The sequence below is a fragment of the Nuphar pumila genome, chromosome 17 (assembly GCF_984573655.1).
Source record: "Nuphar pumila chromosome 17, dmNupPumi1.hap1.1, whole genome shotgun sequence".
In the NCBI taxonomy this organism is placed as follows: domain Eukaryota; kingdom Viridiplantae; phylum Streptophyta; class Magnoliopsida; order Nymphaeales; family Nymphaeaceae; genus Nuphar; species Nuphar pumila.
In genome coordinates this window covers 52,186,225-52,210,688 of record NC_143265.1, presented here as the reverse complement: position 1 = coordinate 52,210,688, position 24,464 = coordinate 52,186,225, and the positions used below count along the sequence as shown (strand labels likewise).

General features: G+C 36.4%; 1 protein-coding gene across 3 annotated transcripts; it reads left to right on the top strand.

Moving 5' to 3' along the window:
* LOC149811964 (alpha-soluble NSF attachment protein 2-like) lies at positions 1–24,098 on the top strand. 3 transcript variants are annotated; one of them, XR_016428455.1, is made up of 9 exons: positions 1–264; positions 632–681; positions 784–856; positions 6,327–6,406; positions 6,599–6,750; positions 19,180–19,339; positions 19,452–19,479; positions 19,883–19,963; positions 23,600–23,738. XR_016428455.1 is itself a non-coding variant. In XM_089992538.1 (9 exons), the coding sequence occupies exons 1-9, from the start codon at positions 123–125 to the stop codon at positions 23,678–23,680; spliced, it is 867 nt and encodes a 288-aa protein (XP_089848664.1). In that variant the 5' UTR covers positions 1–122; the 3' UTR covers positions 23,681–24,098. The 3 variants fall into 3 exon arrangements, 2 of the variants coding, with proteins under 2 accessions (XP_089848664.1, XP_089848665.1); XM_089992538.1 differs by having other exon boundaries at positions 19,452–19,499; positions 23,600–24,098; XM_089992539.1 differs by lacking the exon at positions 19,452–19,479 and having other exon boundaries at positions 23,600–24,098.
* Positions 24,099–24,464: the final 366 nt, after the last annotated feature.

Genomic DNA, 24,464 nt, shown 5'->3' with positions numbered 1-24,464 from the left:
TGAGAGGCATCCTTCCATCGGTGTTTGGCGTTCCCATTTCTCTCCGCCAATTCTCGATTGGAGGACCTCTCTGGCGACCGGCATTCCGAAACCCTAGAAGAGAAGAATTTAGGGCGAAAGCGATGGGAGACGAGTCGAAGGGCGACGATTTGCTGAAGAAGGCGGAGAAGAAGATCAACGGTTGGGGCATCTTCGGTTCCAAGTACGATGATGCCGCCGAATTGTACGATAAGGCCGCGAACCAATTCAAGCTGTCCAAATCATGTGAGAGCTCCATCGATGTTCTTCTTCTCTCTCTCAATCCTCCTTTGCTTTGGCATTTCCCGGAATTTTCGGGATTTTTTCTTCGTTTTTTTTTTTCGCCAAGGCTTATGATCCTCATCGACCCTTTTCTTCTTCTCTCTTTTTTCTTGTCGTTTTTTGTGGATTTTTGGATTGCTTTGGGGAATTTTGCTCTCTCTCTCTCATTGTTTATCTTCTTTTTCTTATTGAAATCTTTGTGTGAAATCGAATTTCGATTTTGTTTTCCTTTGAGTGGAAAATTTTGAGATTTTTTTTTTTTGTTTTGGTTTGTGATCGGTTGTTTCCTTGAGAAAAGAAACACATTGTCTCAAATCTACTTCTGTTTCAGGGGATAAAGCTGGAACTACGTACCTCAAATTGGCGGAGTGCCATTTAAAGGTTCTTCTTTTGATTCCTTGGTTCTGCTTGATTTTGGGATTGGTAAGGGACTATGTTGCATTTGTAGCGCTTTATTTAATTGTCATGTTCTTTGCTCGACAGTTGGATAGCAGGCATGAGGCTGCTTCGGCGTTTGTGGACGCAGCGAATTGTTACAAGAAACTTAACAGCGCAGGTTGTTTTTTTGCACCTTTTTAAGAGTTAATTCCAATTTCCAGCTTAAGCATTTTTTGGTTAGAATCTTAGTGGTATCTTATCATCTTTCTCTTTGAAGAATCTGCAAAGATTTGTATCCAATTTGGTTTTCTGATCACTTTGTTCAGAAGAAATAAGTGAGCTTGTTTATGCTTGATTGCCCTGAATGAAATGATCTTGCTATAAGGTATTGAATCTGTTTCATGAATTGTTTTGGACTCAATTGAGGTTCTTCTTTCACTCACTTTGCCCTTGTGCCAATCGGTCCTCTTGCATTTTTAGTTCGTACTGCAATGGCCGTATTTATGTAACGATGCACCATTGGCTACATGTTGACTGACACCACTAGTGAACACCCGAATTAGTTGTTTCTTAAGTACTATTTATTTATCTATCTATTTCTTTGTTTATTTGTTGTTGTTGTTGTTGTTGTTATTGTTGTCATTCTATGCATCCATCTATCTTTTCCAATAGAAATTGATGGCTTCTCACTGTTGCAACCTGAAGATATATCAGCTGATATTTGATGAATGAAAATTTTGATTTTTACAGTTAATAGTTTATTCCTGTAATATATATTTCAAGTCACCCACCAATTTAATCTCTTAAGGGTTGTTTATATTTTGGGTATTACCCATACAGTGAGGACGATTTGGCCTGTTGTAGTTGTCATGCTTCTCATGCATTAGCATTCAAATTCACAACATTCAAGAATTATATGTGGGTTGAGTGTTCACCATATGATGACACCAAATTAATCACCCATTAGTTCCTGTGTTGATGTTTTATGTTCTATTTTTACATGAATATACTGTATCCTACAGCCATATCCTAGAAACATAGCCATTGCCTATAATACTTGTACTGTCTCAGTGATGTTTTCTTTTAGATTTTTACCTAAAAATGAAGTTGGTGCCTAATTTTGCATGTAATTAATTGGCACTATTTGGAAAAATCTGATTTAATAATAATATAAACCAACTCCATGAAAACATGTGCTGTGTATTATGGTGAACTATGTCACATGGGTGCGGGTGCGGCACTTTCAAAAACCTTGGGTGCGGGGGTGCAGTAGGGCAAAAATATAAAAAATATCTCTCTCTCTCTCTCTATATAAATTTAAAGTTTTAATAGTTAACATTTAATAGTTAACATTGTCATAATATCATTCATCATGCATGCAATATATCAACCTAAATATCAATCAAATAAGTAAAGCAATTACATAAATCTAACCTAAATATCAATCAAATAAGTAAAGTAGAAAAGAACTAAATTACATACCAAAGTATATCCTGATGAGGTAATGGATCTTAATAATTTTCTTCTTCATCATCAAATGCATCATTAGAAGGAACACTGGCCTCAGCTAAATTCATGTTTGTTATGTTGAAATCATGCTCTCCCTTGAAGTCACACTCTTCTGGGTTTACATTCCAAAATTTGGATGTTCCTTGTCTGCGTTACAAACCCAATTTGAAAATGTTAAATACAATACAAGTATATTTAAATGAAAAACTAAGAAATAATCAAATAACTAAGAGAGCAAATTAATACCTGTATTCATCATTGGTTCGTGAAAGTAATAAAAAATTTGAATGAACATATACTAAATCCTCTGCACGCTTGATGGTGAGTTTGTTTCTCTTCATGTTGTGGATTTGAGAATATGTGCTTCAATTTCTTTCACAACAAGATGAACTAGCAGGCTGCGATAGCAATCTTAATACAAGACGTTGGAGAATACGTGTTTCTGATCCAAATGTTGACCACCATGTGATAGGATTTATATTATTCTCTTCTCTCGCGAATAATGCCAGTCCATATAATCTCGAAGATAAAAAATTTTTAAACTCTTGTGTGACTTGATGTAGAAGATATGCTTCTGGAAAAAGTCTTGTCATACACATATTTCTATGTCTTGATAGCTCTGAGTCTAAATTTGGAGGGACACGACAAATACCACCAGCCTCACTTATTTGCATAATATTTTGGATTAAAAGAATGTGTTATGCAATGCAAATGAGTGTTGCTCTTATCCTATCTTCTGACTAAAATTGAATGAATATGATTAAAAAATTCTGAATCATCCAATGCGGGATTTTTTTCTTCATGCTAACTATAGCTTGTATTTGTTCAATCATATTATCCCACATTTCATAAACTCTGTGAAGCATGGGCTCATCCTTATCAACTTCTCTTAACATTTCCCAAATAGGTTGCGTAAATTGAAGGAAGTATACCACTCTGTCCCAAAACTCATCATCAAGAATGAATTTTTTAATTTCTTGAGCCTTGATATCATCAACACGATAGAATGTCCAATTTTCATCAGTCACCATGTTAATCAAAGCATTCTTCACTCTTTTAATCCTCTTCATCATCACAATGATGGTCGCAAAACGTATTTCAGCGACCTTCAACAATTTCAAATCAAAATGCCTATTAAATATAGCATTAGCACGATGGTGGTTAACAACAAAATTCCTAATGTTTTTGACATTTCTTTCTAAATCTTCAATCCATGAACATAAAACATATGCTTGTGAATTTTCTTCTTCTTTGGAGTTGCAGATGCTCTTTAGAGCTAGATTTAAGCTGTGTGCTACACAGGGAGTCCAAAAAATATGAGGGTACTCACTTTCCAAACTCAACGCTGCACTTTTACAAACTGGAGTATTGTCTGTAATGATTTGTACCACTTTCTGATCACCCACTTCTTTTATCACTTTTATAAACAATCCTTCAAATACTCTGCATTTTTATATTCCCTAGATGCATCAACTGCTTTCAAGAATATTGGGCCATTAAGCGAACAAGCAATGAAATTGATTAATGGACGCCTTTGAATATCTGTTCATCCATCAGATACAATAGAAACTACATTTTGCTCCCATGAATATTTTTTAATCTCCAGCAACCTCTCCACATTTGCCCTCTCTTCTGCAAGAAGTGTGGTTCATATTTTTTCTAAACTTGGAGGCACATAGCCACTCAAATTACAATTTGCCAAGGATGTTACTAAATTCTTCTAATAAGAATTTCTAGCGGCATTAAATGAGAGTGAACTAGAATAAAAATACCTTCTAACTTTTCTATCTAATTCTTCTCTTCCATATGTATTGAATGCTGCTTGTATCGTTCCTCTGCCTCCTACATTGACTTTTCTTTTTTTTTCAACATCTTCTTGGTGGCTTGCAAATGGCACACTAACTGCACAAGAATCGGCCATTGTCTTTCTTTTCTCATATTCTTGTTGTATTGTCTTCGCATTGCCTCATCAACTTTTCTGCATTCTGAAATGCCATGTCCTGGTATCTTCAACAAATGAGCATTCACTCTTGTGTAAGACCCAACAAAATCTCTTTCGTAAAGCTTGCATCGAAATCTCTTGTTTCCACCACCTCGTTCTCCAGTTTTTGCAACTTTATCTACATGTACCCATAGTGACCCCACATCATCAATCCCACTACAACTATCAGCAAAACTAGCAACAAAACTCACATGTTGGGATGAGGATGACGCAAGTCCTTTCCTTTTATCCGTCATTTTTATCTTGAAAACAAAAAAAATACATTCAAAATTTCAAATCAATTATACAAACATTATCTTGATATAAATATATATATATATATTATATGTATATAATAATAAAATCATGAGCAAGGAAGGGGGATTTGTCCCTCCCCTGCCAAAAACAGGGAGGGACTCAGCCCCTCCCCTGAAATAAGATGGAGCAGGGACGGGGGCTTGACCCCCTCTCTTGCTGAAAACAGAGGGAGCGAGTGTGGGGGGTGGGGCTCAGTCCCTCCCCTGTCGACCCAACAAGAGAGTGTGAGGGGGGGTTCGGCCCCTCCCCTCCCGAAAACAGAGGGAGCAGGGGGGGCTCAGCCCCTCCCCTGCCGACCCAACAAGAGAGCGAGAGGGGGGAGGGGCTCAACCCCTCCGCTGCCAACCCAACAAGAGAGCGAGAGGGGGGCTCGACCCCTCCTCTGAAATCAAAGGGAGCAGGGTGGGGGGCTCGGCCCCTCCCCTGTCGAAAACAGAGGGGGGGTCAACCCTTCCCCTGTCGACCCAACAAGAGAGCGAGAGGGGGGGGGGGGGCTTGGCCCCTCCCCTGCCGAAAACAGAGAGAGCAGGGGGCGCTCGGCCTCTCCCCTGTCGACCCAACAAGAGAGGGGGGGGGGGGGGGGGAGGGGCTCGGCCCCTCCCCTGCCGACCCAACAAGAGAGCGAGAGGGGCTCGGCTCCTCCCCTGCCGACCCAACAAGAGAGCGAGAGGGGGGAGGGGATCGGCCCCTCCGCTGCCAACCCAACAAGAGAGCGAGAGGGGGGCTCGGCCCCTCCCCTGCAGAAAACAGAGGGAGCAGGGGGGCTCAACCCCTCCCCTGCCGACCCAATAAGAGAGCGAGAGGGGAGGGGGGGGGGGGCTTGGCCCCTCCCCTGCCGAAAACAGAGGGAACAGGGGGCGATCAACCCCTCCCCTGCCGACCCAACAAGAGAGCGAGAGGAGGGAGGGGCTCGACCCCTCCCTTGCCGACCCAACAAGAGAGCGAGAGGGGGGGGGGGGGGCTCGGCCCCTCCCCTGCCGAAAACAGAAGGAGCAGGGGGGCTCAGCCCCTCCCCTGCCGAAAACAGAAGGAGCAGGGGGGCTCAGCCCCTCCCCTGCCGACTCAACAAGAGAGCGAGAAGGGAGGGGGGGGGGGTGGCTTGGCCCCTTCCCTGCCGACCCAACAAGAGAGCGAGAGAGGGGGGCTCAACCACTCCCCTGCCAAAATCAGAGGGAGCAGGGGGGGCTCGGCCCCTCCCCTACTGACCCAACAAAAGAGCAAGAGGGCGTAGGGGGGGGGGCTCAGCCCCTCCCCTGCCGACCCAACAAGAGAGCGAGAGGGAGCAGGGGGGCTCGACCCCTCCATTGCCGACACAAGAAGAGGGTACATACCTACGACGAGGGAGAGGAGGAGTCTAGGAGGTGGCGTCGGGAGGAGAGAGCTCGAGCTGAGCTACGCGGGAGAGGAGAGATTAGGGCAATTTTATTTTATTTTATTTTGCCCTAATCCTCCTTTTCATCTTTTTTTTTTAAAGTCCGAAACGTGGAAGAAAATGACCCTGGGTGCGTTGACCGCACCCAGGGTCGTGTTGACCACACCCTCGTGTTGACCGCACCCGGTGCCGCACGCGCACCTGCACGTGCACCCGCGTCGCGTCGCGTCGACGCAGGTGCGGCACCTTCTTTGCCGAGTCCCTGTGACTTAGATGGTGAATGTGCTATATGTGTGTAACAATATTCTGCAATCATAGTTACCTTTCTTCTGGGATAGTTGTACATATCATTTGTGATGCATGTTTCTTTGATATATATTTTAGCATTGTAAGACGGAAAAATCAACTTGTGCTTCTGGATGCTTTGACTCTCGCTCTCTCTTATGATGCATTCTTTGTTATATGTAGATGCAATACAATGTTATGATGCAGCAGTCAACCATTTCATGGAGATTGGTAGGCTTAATCTGGCAGCAAGATACTGCAAGGTATTCAATATCATCTTGGTCTGGACACGGGTGCTATTTACCCAAAATTGGGGTTTCTGTTGTGATCCATTTAGGTTTTTTTTTCCTCTATCTATCTGTCATGAATCTTATGATATTTCTGATACTTAAATTTTAGTATGATTGCACGCTATCACTTTTGGATGTTCATTAAATCACAAAACTTATATGCAGGAAATCAGCGAACTATATGAAACTGAACATAGCTTTGATCAAGCAATTGCATACTTGGAAAGATCCGCTGACTTATTCCGGAGTGAAGAAGTGTCAACCTCTGCAAATCAATGCATGCAAAAAGTTGCACAATTGGCTGCTTCATTAGAGCAGTAAGCAGCATTTTACTCTGATGATTCTGTTAATTTATCTCAGTAAACTTGAAAGTGCCGGGCCTATCCTTTCTACATTATTTGGAACTTGTTATAATTCACTCAAATTGGAAGGATCCAGGAAAATATTGCATTAAACATTGAAAAATGTCTCCCTGTTAAGATTCAAGAATCTTCTCTTTTATCATATATGAGGCTCCATCCTACCTTTCACCATTTAACCTGTATTAAATCATGTCTTGATTCCTGTTGTGTGTTTGAGTTATGGTCTTATGATGTTCCATCCTACCTTCCACCATTTGACCTGTATGAAGTCATGTCTTGACTCCTGTTGTGTGTTTGAGTTATGGTCTTCTCAGTATGCTTCGATTTGCCTAAGCTGGTTGGCATTTCATCGTATCCGCGTTCTTGTGTTTGGTTTGCAAGCAATAGGTAGAGAGTTCAAATCTTACTACTTCAAGCTTGGAAGTAATGTAATTCCTCTTCTAAAAAACATAGAAAAACCTTATTGTTGTTCTTAATCATAGTCACAAATATAGGTGACAAATGGAATTTCTACTGAAAAAAATGCATACAATATACTTCCCGACCTAGTCAGCATTTTTTACTACATAGATGGAGGGAGGAGTCTCCTCCACACACCATGATATGGGACTATTCCCAAAACCTGTATGAGTAACACCTACCAACTTAAGGCATACCTCCTCTTTCCAACAGGAAACGCTTCACACCCCATTGCAACCAACCTGCAACTCGTGATCTCTCTCTAGATCTCTATAGAACAGGGCAGGAAACCCACTTTAGTCAAAGGGTACTTGCCGAAGACGTGGTGCTGCTGCTCGGAGCCACTAGCTGGATGTGGTTCTTCACAAGAGAAGGCTTGTCCAATGCATCTTAGTGTTTCACATGCATAGCATCATATACCTACCTTGCAGCCCCATCCTGCACAACCACCTGCATCCTTCTTTATGCATACCTAAAATTGTCAACACAGTCATGTGCATGCACACCATCTAAGAATAATGCCAAAAACCAAGTTTTTCTTGTGCACAACCTGCAGTCCCAATCAAGTGCTAGCCATTCTATCTTACTTTGCAGCCACAAAAGGCTTTTAATAAACTCATGGTTTTCTTATGAGGCTACACTCAATTCTCGAACAGCATGACAGAAAAAAGGAATGGATTCACCGACCTCCCTATTCTATGGGAAATAAATATCAATAAGTTAATTTTTATTTATATATAGTGTTCATTAAATGTCTTTAGAAGTCTAAAATAATGTAATTTCATTTTTTTTTGTTTTTTAATTTTGCCAAAAAATTTCCAAGATTTTTTTTTCAAAATCTCCCAAGATTTTCCCTTGCTGAGAAATTCCCGAGAACGACATTTGTGACTATGTTCTTAATCCAAAAAATTTAAAAAATTATGATCTATGTAGTCAAAAGTGCTAGTTGGCTTTCTCAAAAAAAAAAAAAATGCTAGTTGGCACCTAGGCACCAGGCCCTAAAAGTCGTAGTCAGCACCTAGGCAAAACTAGTCAGTCGATTAGGGACCCAAAAGAAAAAGTTTAAAAAAATTAGAAAAATTAAATAAATATGCTAAAATATTCACATAGCAAATGTTCAACACAACAATAATCAAGAAATCAAATATTCAGCACAGTAATAGTGAAAAAAAATGTTCATAACAGAAAATACTTAGCACAGTTATGCAAAGAAAGTCATGATATACAAAAGTATTATGCGATATTTGCAGTGACAGTACACACTAGTAAAGGAAAAAATGGGGAACCAATAAGAATATGTAACATGGGTGCTACATAGGTGCTTCTGCACCCCTAATGCACCTGTGTGTTACCCGCATCTACATGAGATAGGTCCAAAATTGTGCAAGTTAAAATAACTTAAAATTTTATAATTGTACAATTATAAATGCATCCTATAGAATATATATACACATATGTACGTATGTACCCCTGCACCCAAGTTTGTTGAAATTGTTGTGTCGCACCCTTCACACCCATAACCGAATCCACTCTCACATCAATATGACATAGATAAGAATGTGGTTAAGCCATCATGGATGAATGCCAAATCCAAAAGTATTAGACTTTGAATGTCAAGTTACTGTTACAAAATGGTAAGAATTCCAATGCACTCTATAATGAACTCCAAGAATCAAAACATTATACATTTGGATACAAATTTAAGACCTAAAAAGATACACATGAAGATGAAAATAACTTTATTCATAATGAACATTAAAAATACGAAAAAAACATTCAAATCTCATTACAATACACTCAAAACACACACAAGCCTAGTACTACCCATCAATCTCTCAATGTACAAAGCACACACCCACACTCATTTATAGAGAAAATGAGAGGTAGAAGTAGAGGAAGAGAGGAGGTCCTCTCAAGAACCAAAGAGAGAGTCCTTCCAATGGTTAGAATTCTAGCCATTAGGACTAAGTCAACTGGTTTGACTTAGTCTCTAATTATATATATATATACTTACTATATACATAAATATGTATATAGTAAGTATATACATATATGTTCATTAATCTTAACACCCCCCTCAAACTTACAACGACTCACTGTAAGTTTGCAAATACAAATAAGGAACCCATTATATAAAATATCATCATTTGTGTTCATCAAGTTCTTCTATTCGTTGCTTTCTTAAGGGGTGCCTTATCATATCTATTACACAGAGGATCTTCAATATCATCAATTCTTAAAAACATGTAAATAGAGCTAACAAAACGTCCCAACTATACACAAATATATCATAAGTAAATTTCGAAGGATAATTATATTAGCTATATATTATGGAGAGATGATGACCAATGCACACATACAATATATAGAAAATATTTAAGAAGTCAATTTAACATTTTTCAAAATCCTTTAAAGTGAGATTTAATTTTTGAACAAATCATTAATTTCAAACACAATAAACATTTATCACTTTAATCATTCATGAAAATCATGCACGCGCACGCACGCGCGCACACACACACACACACATATATATATATATCTATATTATATTATAAAAGGCACATTAATGTATAAAAGACATGAATTTTCAACATTATTAATACTATGAAGAAATAATTCAAAAAAAGAGCATAAATAACAAATCATTTTTACACAGCGGAAGATAAGAAATAATTTTAATCACTCAACAGAGAATTGAGAAATGTCAAATATACATAGTTCATTTTCATTTTATAAGTGATATAACTAAAAATGATCACTTATCGACCACATAAACAATTCACAAGGTAAAAATAATATATCCTTCAAATGCTTAGAAAATAATATAAGTGGAAATACAAAAGTGATCACAATGAAGATACAAGAGGAGAATCTAAGCGTCAACAACACTATATTAGTGCTAAAAAGCATTAATTCACGAAAAGATAATACAAAGTGTTAACAATCTCAAGAGCATAACACAACACATAAAAAATATGTAATTTCACTAATGAAATGTTTCATTAATCAAACAAGAACAATAACATGAATAGGAACAAGAAAGTGCCTCTTACAGGCTTACAAGAATACAATATTCTAAAGCACAAAGTCCACTTATGAATTAATCACATAAACTCATACACAGACCATTTAGGGCCCAAGAACACAAAAATAGAGGATTTTTGTATAAAAAAAGCTTGAGAAAACAATAATTAAACTTATGCAGAACATGCAAGACACTTCATCATGTAACAAAATTTTAAAATATCCTTGATCATGCAATTAAAGCATATTAATGCAAAATGCATGAAAATATTTCAATAGTCATTTCCCATAAATGAGTTTAGAGATTTAAAAAATCCCACAAAAACACAATGAATGATATTTGCAAATCTTAACACTAGTTCGACCACCACAAACAACTACCTCGCTAAACCTCCAAACCTCAAAATTTAAGTGTATCAGCTACTAGATTAAGAACACAATTACAAATGTCAGTAACATTCATCTATGTGACCATGCACAAGCAATACAGGGCTCCCTGACAATACAAATTAAGGGATTAATCACAAATGTCACCAACAATCATCTCTGTGACCATGTAGAGGCAATTTAGGGCTCCCTGGCGATATAAATCAGATACAATCCACAAGAGGTGCACATAACTCACCTTACAAATGACTGTAAAACTGTAAACAACATCGATTTCAATGGGTGCATATAACTCACCACACTGATAAACGTCTCTTGTCTACATAAAGTGATGCTTAAATAAAAGGCATAAAAGAAGAAGACACATGAGGTAAGAGAGCTTGTAACGAAAACACACTAATGTCATAAATAAGAATTATCAATTTTAACAATCTTTCGAAATGCCATGGTTTCAAAAATAGATAGCCATCACAAATAAACAGAATTATAAGTATCCATAATAATAACAATGGCAAAAAAACAAATGAGTGATACAATACATTCATAGATCTAGAGATCAAACAACAACCAATCAGAGCCAAACCATAAGTTGACAATCTAAACCAAGGTTGCCAAACTAGGAAGTGGAAGCGGGAAGTAGAAGCGAGAAGCGATGCATTTTCAAATTTATACGAAGCGGGAAGCGAAGTTTCAATTTAAAAGTGAAATATGAATAAAAAATGAAGCAATATGGAATCAAACAAGAAACAAATAAAAACTAAAATAAAATTGATCATTCTTATATTTCATGAGTTTTTGTAAAAGAGTTAAATTTTTGTTAAAATCTAATAATGATGATTACCAATTTAAAGAAAGTACATGGAAAGTGAGTGAAAGCGTGAGAGAAAATACATGAAAAAGATGAAAAGAAACGTGAGAAAAACATATAGTATGCATAGACCATGTGTATGAGAAGCATAGAAAAAGCGGGGGGGGGGAATCGAGTTTCCCATGAAGTTTCGGAAGCAAGGAGTATCGCGCTTCCGAAGTGAGCTTCCCACCTACCTAAGAAGCTTCCGGTAACTCTGATCTAAACTGATATAAAACGAGCTGCACATAACTCATCTCAATAAACATCTCTGATTCAACAATAACAAGGCCAAGAGAAATGATGCATCATATAAAATTTTGCGATGGGAAAAAACAATGCCATATGAAGATAATAAATACTTACGAAAATCAATTTCCAAATAGGTGAGTTCATATCAAATAACCGATTTGAAAAAGCAAAGTTTCAAATCAAATAAAGAAATATGAAAAACTTAGCATGAATATAGTACAATTGTAATGAAATATGCGGAAAAGAAATGTATGTCCTACAATGGACATTCACACATAGAAATCAAAGAACAAGTCCAAAAGAGGACATACACAAAAGCCAAAAAATGGCTAGAAAGCATAAAATCTTATAAATGCACTAAAGGGCTTGTAGAAGCCACGCATTACAAAGGGGGAGACCCCACTTATTTATAGGCAAGAGAGGAGTGAGGGAGAGTTAGAGAAAAGCAAGAGAGAGGGACCATTGGGAGTCCCAACAAGGAGTCGTTGGGCTCCCAACGGTCACAATTGTGACCGTTGGGGGCCCAACGACTCTTTGTTGGGGCCCCCAATGGCTGTGCATTAAATGCACAAAAAGAAAAAGAAAAAAGACAAAAAAGAAATGGAAAAAATAGAAAAGGAAAAAGGAAAAAAGTAGAAAAGAAAAAAGACTAAAATGCCCCTATTGGGCGAGTTACAGAATTACCCCTTATCGGGCAGAATATATTTATATATATATATATATAAATATATATTATATATATATTTTAACACCCTCCCTCAAGCTTTACGGGGATACAACAAAAAGCTTGTTGAGAAGAAACATGAAATGAGGAGCAGCAAGAGCTTTGGTGAAGAAGTCCGCCAACTGGTACTCGGATGTGACGTAGGGCAGAGTAATGGTTCCTTTTAGGTATTCATCTCGAACATAGTGGCAATCCATCTCAATATGTTTAGTACGCTCATGGAAGGTGTGGTTGCTTGCAATATAGATAACACTCTTGTTATCGCAACACATCTTCGAAGGAATTGAGATGATGATGCCCATATCACAGAGGAGACTTCTAAGCCACACAAGCTCCATGGTTGTAGTGGCCATTACACGATATTCCGCTTCAGTTGAGGACAATGATACTTTATGCTGCTTCTTGCATCTCCAAGAAATCATAGAGTCACCTAAGAAAACACAAAAACCAGTGGTTGAGACTCTATCATTGGGATTTCCTCCCCAATCAGCATCTGTATAAGCAATTAAATCAAGTGATGATGAAGAGGAAAGAAAAACTCCCTTAGTTATGGTATTTTTAATATATCTGACAATCCTTAAGACTGCACTCATGTGCACAGTTGTAGGTGTATGTTGAAATTGACTGACAGAATGAACTGCATGAGCTATGTCTGGCCGAGTGATGGATAAGTATGTCAGAGACCCAACGAGTTGACGGTAGGGAGTAGGATTCTCGAGAAGTGTCCTATCTTCCAGCCATAGCTTTGCATTGATAACCTCAGGGGTTTCTGTCTTTTTATCATCCGAAATTCCAGACTTGGCACAAATGTCAGCAGCAAGTTTCATCTGAGAGAGAATATACCCTCGGGGTGAATATGCAACTTCAATACCTAGAAAATATCTTAAGAAACCAAGGTCAGATATGTCAAAATTTTCTTTTAAAATTTTCTTAATATCATGGATTCCTTGCTCATCATTTCCAGTGATGATCATATCATCAACATATAGTAGTAAAATAACTACAGAGGACCCTGCATTTTTCACAAATAACGCAGTGTCAGTATAACATGAACGGAAATTTAAGCTAGTCATTACATTGCTAAATCTGTCATGCCAAGCTTTAGGAGCTTGTTTTAACCCATATAGTGCCTTTTTTAGTTTAACTTTGTTTTCACCAATAGATACTCCTGGTGGAGGATCCATATAGACCTCTTCACTTAGTTCGCCATTAAGAAATGCGTTCTTAACATCCAATTGATAGATAGGCCATTTTTTAATGGATGCAACCGCAATAAGAGTCCTAACACTAGTCATTCTAGCTACGGGAGCAAAGGTTTCCTCATAGTCTATTCCGTACTCTTGAGCATATCCTTTAGCTACCAACCTAGCTTTATACCGTTCCAATGACCCATCACTTTTAGTTTTAATTTTGAAGACCCATCTACATCCGATAGACTTCTTTCCAATGGGTAATGAAGTTATTTCCCAAGTTTTAGCCTTTTCAAGGGCACTAAGTTCTAGTTTCATGGCTTCAACCCATTGAGGAATGTTTTTGGCTTCATTATAGTGTGATGGTTCATGATAAGAGTGTAATGCAATTAGACATGCCCTATACATAGGTGTTAGGGATTCATAGGAAACAAACCTATTAGGAGGATTGGAGATTCGACTAGATCTCCTTAAAGAGGTTTCTTCTATGTTGGAACTTTGAGAATATTTTTCTAAAGCACTTATGGGAAGTTCTTGACCACGCCTAGTATAGGTTTGAATTGACCTATTTTCAACATCATTACTTCCATTTTCATCATTACTAAGAGGAGTATCCTCTAAATCATTAAGAACATCCTCTACGTGAGGAGTCACATCTTCTTGAGAAAGAAGATCAAATAAGAAAGCATATTCGCTTTCATCAATATCTTTATTTTTCTCAAAACCGTTCTCATTTTCTAAAAAAGTAACATCTTTGGATACATATAGTTTGTTGCTTTTGGGATCGAAGCACCTAAAACCTTTTTGATTTTCTCCATATCCTAAGAACACACATTCGATAGCTTTGGGAGATAATTTATCTCTTTTATGTGTAAGGACAAAACACTTACACCCAAAAATTCGTAATCTATTAAAATCGAGTGTTCTTTCAAAAAGTTTTTCATATGGAGATATATTTTGAAGGGATGAGGATATCATTCTATTTATCAAATAAGTGGATGTTAAGGCGGCTTCGGCCCAATAGCATTTTGGAATTTCTTTGGAAATGAGAAGAGTCCTAGTGGTTTCCAAAATGTGTCTATGCTTTCTTTCGGCTAGACCGTTTTGTTGGGGAGTCCTAGGACATGACCTTTGATGACAAATTCCATTGGTTTCCAAATATTCTTGAAATTCATTTGATAGATATTCTCCACCGGAATCGGATCGAAGAATGGAGATATTAGTTGAAAATTGATTTTTGACAATCATATGAAATTTTTTAAAAAAGTTAAAAACTTCGGATTTTAAATTGAAAAAATAGATCCACACATATCGAGTGAAATCATCAATGAAAGTAACATAATATGAGTATCCTCCTTTTGATATGACCGGAGAAGGACCCCAAACATCCGAATGAATTAATTCAAAGGGTCTTTTTGAAACAAATGTTCTTTTTGGAACAATTGGGTCTTATATGGCCCGGTTCTTGACAATGATGGCAAATAGCTTTCCTATAATTGCCATTATAGTTATTTTGCCTCCCAAAGTGTGGAGGCTTATATGCTTTCATATGATTGCCGGGTCTAGACACGACAAGAACTTCATCTCCTCCCTTAATCCTGCCAAGACGAGTTTCTTCTTGGCATATTTCGGCTATGGCATCTTCCAATGGAAGCAGTTTTGATCTATGGAGAAGGGAGGACCTTACTTGTTCATATTCGGGCCTAAGCCCATGTAAAAATTGAAAAAAGTGTTATTTCTCCATTTGTTCTCTTCTCATTTCAACATCTTCACTTGATACCCATTTGGGTTCAAGAAGGGATAGCTCATCCCATAAATGTCCAAGAGTGCTATAGTAATCTCTTACACTCATTTCACCTTGCTTAATGGTACAAATTTTTTCTTGGATAAAGAATTGACGAGCAAGGTCTTTTTGGGTATACATACCTTTCATAAAGAACCATGCTTCATTTGCTAAGCGGAATTTGGCAATGTTGGCGCAAATCTTTAGCTCCACGTTGTTCATGAACCATGCAAGAATTTTCGCATGCTTACTTTCCCAATCTTCTACCTTGGATTGGTGATCTTCAATAGCCTTCATGCGAGCACTTCCTTCTAGAGCCTTTTCTTGATCACCATCTATTTTTGTAAGTTGAAGTTGAGGTTCCTTAATGGTGCCCATCACATATCCCCAAAGCTTTTTACCTTTGAGGTTGTTTTCCATGGCGACGGCCCACATCATGTAGTTCGTACCGTTAAGCTTGAAGGAGAGATCAATCTTTTGTTCTCCTTCCATTATATAATCAAGAATGGAGGACAAACAAAGAGAGAGAGAAAACTAGACAACTAGCTATATGAAACAAGAGCACAACCAAGGCTCTGATACCATGTAATGAAATATGCGAAAAAGAAATGTATGTCCTACAATGGACATTCACACATAGAAATCAAAGAACAAGTCCAAAAGAGGACATACACAAAAGCCAAAAAATGGCTAGAAAGCATAAAATCTTATAAATGCACTAAAGGGCTTGTAGAAGCCACGCATTACAAAGGGGGAGACCCCACTTATTTATAAGCAAGAGAGGAGTGAGGGAGAGTTAGAGAAAAGCAAGAGAGAGGGACCATTGGGAGTCCCAACAAGGAGTCGTTGGGCTCCCAACGGTCACAATTGTGACCGTTGGGGGCCCAACGACTCTTTGTTGGGGCCCCCAATGGCTGTGCATTAAATGCACAAAAAGAAAAAGAAAAAAGACAAAAAAGAATTGGAAAAAATAGAAAAGGAAAAAGGAAAAAGTAGAAAAGAAAAAAGACTAAAATGCCCCTATTGGGCGAGTTACAGAATTACCCCTTATCGGGCAGAATATATTTATATATATATATATATATATGTATAAATATATATTACATATATATTTTAACAACAATCATATGCACAATTAATATGCCAATTGATGCAATCACATGCAATGCAACATAAGATGTCTTATGACATTTTTTACAATCTTGAATAAGCAAATAATGAGTCATGCCCAATATAAGCAATTTACGGAGAGGAGATGAAATTATGAAGTTTGAGAATCCTTCAAAAGATCATAAATCCACCAATCAAGAAACAAGCATCACATACAAAAGGACCAATAAATCTCACTAAAGAGACAAGAACATATATGATCTTAAGAAGCTAGATCTAAATCATAAGTCTACTATGAGGCAATTGAAGACAAACATGTGAAGATTCCCAAAGAGCTATAGAGATTTTAATAATCATACATAACTATCTCCAATCATGAACCCACATATATATATATATATATATATATATATATATATATATATATATATATATATATATATATATATGAACACATCAAACAAGAGATTTTTCTCACAATGCAACAATCTCGAAGAAGCATGATATAAAATATCAATATGCAAGAAAGAGACCACTAAGATAAACACATTTAATATTAAAAATATGCATTTGAGTATATGATAACAAGTTATGCTTATGCCATTCAATAAAGACTACTTGAGACATATACTTAAAAATGCCTTAATTTAACACATGCCATTTGAAAATAATCTTACTTAATAGAGCAATATCACTCAAACATATATGAAATAACACATTCACATGGTGATAGAAAGACCTCATTAGAAACACATCTATGTTAAAATAGATCACAATAAAAGTTCATGCTTAATCACATCACAATATATTAAAAATCCCAAATATAGTCCATACATACGTTAAGAGACAGTCAAACATGAATTTTAGTATTTTGCAAAACATGAAACACATAAGATTTTAAGAAGCTACATATCTTTGCAAAATATAAATTTTCACTACACATCCATAATCTAAGACACATATTTCATATATCAAAACACACCAATTTCTACATATCTCAAAAAATATTTATTTTTAACATAACCCTTTTAAAAAATACTTACCATATGAAAATCGAAGAGCCAAAGATTCATACCGGAATGCGAAATCCTTGAATCCATTTCATTCATTAATACAAATCTTTTCCAAGAACCTGATGCCTTGCTCTAATACCATGTCACGAAATGGTACGGATTCTAATGCACTCTATAATGAACTCTAAGAATCAAAACATTATTCATTTGGATACAAACTTAAGAGCTAAAAAAAACACATGAAGATGTGAATGAATAACTTTATTCATAATGAACATTAAAAATACAAAAAAAAAAATTACATTCAAACTTCACTACAATACTATCAAAATACACACAAGCCTACTCTCAATGTACAAAGTACACACCCACACCTTTTTATATAGAAAAGAAGAGAAAAAAGTAGAGGAGAGGAAGTCCTCTCAAGAACCAAAGGGAGAGCCCTTCCAACGGTTAGAATTCTAGCCATTAGGACTAAGTCAACTTGTTTGACTTAGTCCCAAATTATATATATATATATTACAATATATATATATATATATATATATATATTCCTTAACTTGAAAAGTGTTTGAAATTGCCAAGGGTCATGGCTTTTGCATTTGTGCAATGTGAAGGGGTAGTTAGAGGACTAACAAAAGGTTGAGGTGACTTATGGAAAAACTTCACTGGAGCTGAACAGGTGGTAGCAAAGGCATAGATCTGTGGAAACTTTTTCTTTTCCACCTGTCTCTCTAGTCTGGCAATCATTTTCCTTCTAGATATGTAAAAGCTAGAGATGTTAAATTATTGACTATGTGTGAGTCATCAGATACGCGAAAGATGCTTTTTCTTAGAACAAAGAAATATTTATGTACCTCAAGTCCTGTTGTATATGTTATCTTCATGAGTTTGAACTGGTATATGCCAACATAACTCAAGAAACATAAACTTATGCACATATTAGTCCTTCCATCTCAATATTATATTCTTTTCACCTTCTCTTTTAAAGCAGCCCATGAGTTTTCTACTTGTCACATCTTGTGCAAGTCGGTGATATATTATGTAATAGAATTGTATGAGTAGGTGGTAATTATTTGGATCAAGCTTATAAAGTGGTAATCCTTCAATGCTAAAGAGTAGGGAGGTTAAATCTTTTCTTTTTTTCTTTTTCTTTTTAAGCGAACCTTTTGCTTTATTTTATGTATGCTGTTCCTTATAGTAGACTAGTAATCTAACTGTTAACTTGAAGTAACTAAGAAGTTGTGCTAAATAAGTAGCTGAACTTGTTTGTTTTCTGCGTAGTAGCAAAGATAGCTATGAAGGATTGCTTCTGAAATTTGAGAGTTTCTGAATATTTAATGCATGTCCTCCAGCATGCTTACTGGTCCTTGCAGGAATTTGAGGTTGAAACATAAATAAGAAACACTGTCTTGCCTTCTATACATGCAAAATTTATTTGAGAGTTTCTGAGTGAACTTCAAAGAAACACCTCATCTCTTTTCTTTTATAAACTATCTTTTATGGTACTCATGACATTAGAAATTCAAGTAGAACTGTTAAGGCTATCTGCCTTAAGTACTGTACTAAGCCACATTGTTGTGCTATTTCAGGTATCCAAAGGCTATTGAGATTTTTGAATCAATTGCGAGGCAGTCAATGAATAATAATCTTCTGAAGTACAGTGTGAAAGGACTTCTATTAAATGCTGGCATTTGTCACCTCTGTAAAGGGGATGCTGTGTCAATAAGTAATGCATTAGAGCGGTACCAGGTTAGAATCAGCTTTAATACCTTGAGCTCCTTTATTTACTGAGCATAACAAGAAAGAGAAGAAAAAAGGGAAAGAAAACAACTTCTTGAAAATGTTACTATTGCTCTTGCAGGAATTAGATCCAACCTTCTCTGGAACGCGTGAGTATAGATTGTTAGCTGTAAGTTATTAATCAAAATCTGGCATTAGAACATACTGTTCAAATTGCACAAGTTTTTCTGTTATTGTTTGCAAAGTTGTCTTATCATTATGGTACTGAAAGTGGCTTCATCATTTTCATTTCTCATTAAAAAAATTTGGTTAAGGTGAAGAAGCACTTGTAAGTTTTCTTGAAAGAATAAGGTCCTTATATTAGTGCAAGGAATATGTGATCTCCATAGACTGCCATCTTAAGTTCTTGATTAACAACTGACTATGCAAACTGTTCCTCTAGGATATGCAGGATGATAATCACTCTGCTTACCACAGTTGCCTCTGGCGGTATCCTGTTTAAGATTGCAAATGTAATTTCAACTGACTAGATTATTGTTACTAATTTGTCAGGATTTATTATCTGCTTTTGATGAAGAAGATAATGAGAAGTTCACAGCAGCTGTTAGAGAATTTGATTCTATGACTCGGCTGGTATGCTTTTATTTTCAATATAGTGAAATAGCATTTTAGTTAATCTACTCTCTCTCTCTCTCTCTCTCTCTCTCCACACACACACAAACACAATGTCTGCTGTGGATGTGCATTTCATATCCATGGGCTGAATGTCACCTGCTCAAGCATTTTCCACTAGATTGAACTGTATGGGTTTGGCATGGTTAATTTAGTTCAAATCATGTTGAGTCTAACAATTTGGACATGAAAAAGTCTCTCTCTCTCTCTCTCTCTATATATATATATATAGATATAATATAATATCATAGTTGCAAGCTGTTTTGATTCTAATCTGATCCTGTAGATGTGTTCAGCATTTTCGATTTGTTAGGGTCAACCTTTGCATCACATTTTCTCGACAAAAAATATGTTTTTTTTAAGTCATGAAATTTTGATGCATTTACAGTCGTCGATGTTTGAACTGCCTGAAAACCTGCATACAAGTTGGAATCCAGTTATTCAAAATCCTATCCTCACTAAATGGACCATCTAGAGCACACCTATAGGTTTAGATTTACCACAGAAAACAAAATAAAATAAAATAGTAACTATTCAGTCGACTACACATATGGTTACCTTTGCGGGTTCCAAACCCCCTAGTTGAAGCTCATAAGGGAAGGTTGTTTTAACTAAATCTGACCTCATGGAAGCATGGTCAAAGTATTTGGATTGACACTTGGGTCCTGTTTTCTTGATGTAAAATGCGATTTTTTGAGGGTGAAAAATTTAGTGCATTATAAGCGATTGATTTTTCAACCCATGGAAAATCCACAGGTCAGTTTCTACTAAACCAAACATATAGATCACACCTTGAGGGTCAGATTTGAAACAAAAATGAGAAAAATAAAAACACTAAAGTTTTTCACTAGGAGATTTGGAACTCACAAGAGTAACCAACATTTTCCCATGTATTTATACGAGTTAATATTTGAAGGCACATAATTATTGAGTATAAATCACCTTCTTTTCATATCTTTTGCAGTTTTTTGTAAATTGGACCTTGTGAATGCTATCTACAGGGTATTTTTAGTAGAAAATGAGTTTTAAATCATGTGATTATGACATGTAAGCAAGTTTTTTAAGGGCTGTAAAATGAATGACCCACAATGTGCTAAAATTTCATAACTCAAAAAATCATACTTTTAAATTGAGATCGCACGATCCAAGGTTTGATCCTTAGCAAACAAACCTTGTTGAACACATCTATATGATCAGATTGAGTAAATAAAGATTGAACCTAGATTTTCAGCTTAGTAGTTCTGTGCCTTCAATAGCACCAAATACTAACCCGATATATATATATATATATATATATATATATATATATATATATATATATATATATATATATATATATATATATATATATTAGTAATGAGACGGTGCTCCTAGAGCACCTACTCCCTCTTATAAACTGTTGGATCATTTCCAATCCAACGGTTTATAAGAGGGTTAAATGTTTTGTGCCTTTCTATAGTTATTGGAAACAAAAAAAAGTAAATGAAGAGTTAAGAGGAATCATTTCCAAAGCTTTAATAGAAATAAGTTTGACTTTGGTCTCTCTCTCTCTCTCTATTAGCTATTGTCTTTGGACTTTCTATTGTTGCCAACCAAACTCCATTTCCATCATAGCAGCATGCACATGACATGCATGTGTAAAGGCATTTCACATGGCATGCATGTGTGTGCATCATCCATCCATGTATGCATTAGAGAAAGATAAGATTTTTTGAAGAAAAAGTGAGATGCATGCATGTGTGAGCATGTTATGCATTTATGCCTATCATCCATTCATCTATGCATGAGAGAAAGAGAGTGATGCATACATGTGTGATCATGCCATGCATTCAGGTTCATCATCCATTCATTATGCATGAGAGAGAGAGATGCATACATGTGTGATCATACCATGCATTCATCATCTATTCATTATGCACGAGAGAGAAAGAGATAGGCATTTAACTCTATCTAAACGTTCAAAACTATCCCTCCCAACTCATTTACTTTTTGGGTTTCCAATAATAATGAAAAGACATGCACATTTAACTCTCCATCTGATCTTATTTCCAAAAGACACAATCCAAGATATGATTATGGGCAAACAAACTATGCTTAACACATTCGTAGGGTTAGAATGCATGAAACAGGTGTTTTTGACCTTGGGACACACTAGGGCACACCAAAACTTGGGGAACACTGTCCAATTTCTCGATATATATAGATAGAGTAATGGGTAATTCTTAAATAGTCTTATCTCCTAATCTCCTAAGCGATCCTAAATGGCTTCAAAGAGACAAAATTTGGGGTGTTTGCTTAATCTGAACTCATAGACAGTCTCTATAGTTTACTTGGTAGAAAATATTGATTAGATTAACAAAAGTTTCAGGTGTTTGCTTAATCTGAACTCATAGACCTATTTTCTATAGTTTACTTAGTAGGAAATGTGTATTAGATAAGGCATTTTTTGTATTTAGATCCGTACTTAGAGCAATTGAAAGTTACTGGCTCATATTGGACCAAAACCTGGTGAAACAGAAATTGAAGTTGCATATCAATTTGATTCGATCTTAAAGAATGGTTTTCAGTCAATATATGGGTTAGGATTAAGCAAAAAACGCGTGTAATGCATTTGCAGGTTAGAATTAACAAAAATCACGTGCAACTATGTTTTTTAGAAGCATTTAGGATGGTTTAAGATATTAACTGTTTAGGAGCTACTCGTCAATACACACACACACACACACGAGTCACTAGAATATGAAAACTGAAAATAGGAGAACTATCATGTGAACCACAATTTTCATGATTTTTTTGTTCTTTTCTCTTGAATCTAACCATATGGATGTGATCTACATTATTGGTTTTATAAGGACAACTATTCAATCATCTGTTTATGATGCATAAACAAGATTTTTTAAGGCTTTAAACTCGACGGCTCATAATCTTCATAAATATTCAAGCATCCAGAAAACACATTTTTCATCGAAAAACGAAAATACATGATTCAACAGTTGATTCCTAGCAAATTCACCATGTCGAACACATACAAGGTTTGATTTGCGAAAAAAGCATTGGAATTTCTCAGTTCACATGGCAGTTCTCATATTGTAGTGACTCATATATATATATATATATATATATATATATATATAGGGAAACCGATATGTTTACCAACCAAATATGTTTGCTTATATGAATCGAGATTTTCATAGTTTGTTTCTTTTACAAATCTAACCTGCAGATGCATTCGGCATGGTCCATTTGCTAGGAATCGACTGTTGGATCATCGTAATCGGATCAAGAAATGCAATTTTTTATGCTTGAATATTTATGAAAATTCTAAGCCATTGTTTTTCAAACTTTAAAAGATCTTTCTTATACATCGTAATTGGATGATCCAAGAGTCTCTTTCTATAAAACCAAGCGTCTAGATCACATTCTTATGGTGAAACATCCGAAAAAAAGTAAAATATCTATGAAAATTTTGGTTCATACTGGTAAACATATTTGGTTGGTAAACATATTTCAGTTACTATATATATATATATGCTTTTTTTTATTCTATTGATATAGTTGAATATATCCAAATACTGACTGTCATTCTTCTTTGCCTAGGACCCTTGGAGAACGTCACTTCTGTTGAAAGCGAAGAACACCCTGAAAGAAAAGGAATTGGAGGAGGACGATCTTACCTAGTGAGTGTTGGTTTCGGTTTGTGACTGGTGGCAACAATGGTTTGTTGCTCCGAGTTGTCATGGATTTTTTACCAGCCAATTGATCTTTTATCAGACTGGAAATTCATTCAATTCTTCTTTCATCACATTTGATTCATAGATGTATGTTTCCAAATGTTCATATGTGTACACAAAAACCCTCTATGTTCCTATTGTTTCCTTGTCTTGGTCAGGGTTCAATTCCCATAAGTGTCAAACTCGCATTAATGAGGGCAAGGTATAAGCCCTTGCTCAGCCGAAGCGGGCGACCATAAGTTGGCTTAGCCTGCACGACTAGGTCTCTCTTATCCGGACGGTGGTTTCCTCTCCTATGAAATGCTCTGTTGTATTGTTTTTATATTACAATTTGTGCAATTGATATCATGACCTTGCCAAGCTTATGAACATATTCGATGTGCTTGCTGGATGCTGTCTGCTATTTTCTGCTAGTCTCATCACGTACAAGCCGAGTCGCAGACTCCCTGCCATGGACTGCCAACTTTATGACTAGCCTAGCTTCAATTGGGAAATACTTGATTTTATCGTGATATTTTCAGAAAAATATATTATCCCAAATATTGTTGTATTTTCAAAACGTTGCCTGTTGTGAAAATGTGGCTGTTTTCATCACAATACAGACTTTATAAAAAGCACTTTCAATGCTTCTAGTTTATATAATTATACTTTTTATTTGCAAATAGCGTCCCTTCTTAAGATATTCTTTATAAAACAAAACTTTTCTAAATTATTGCAATTTTTTAATCTTA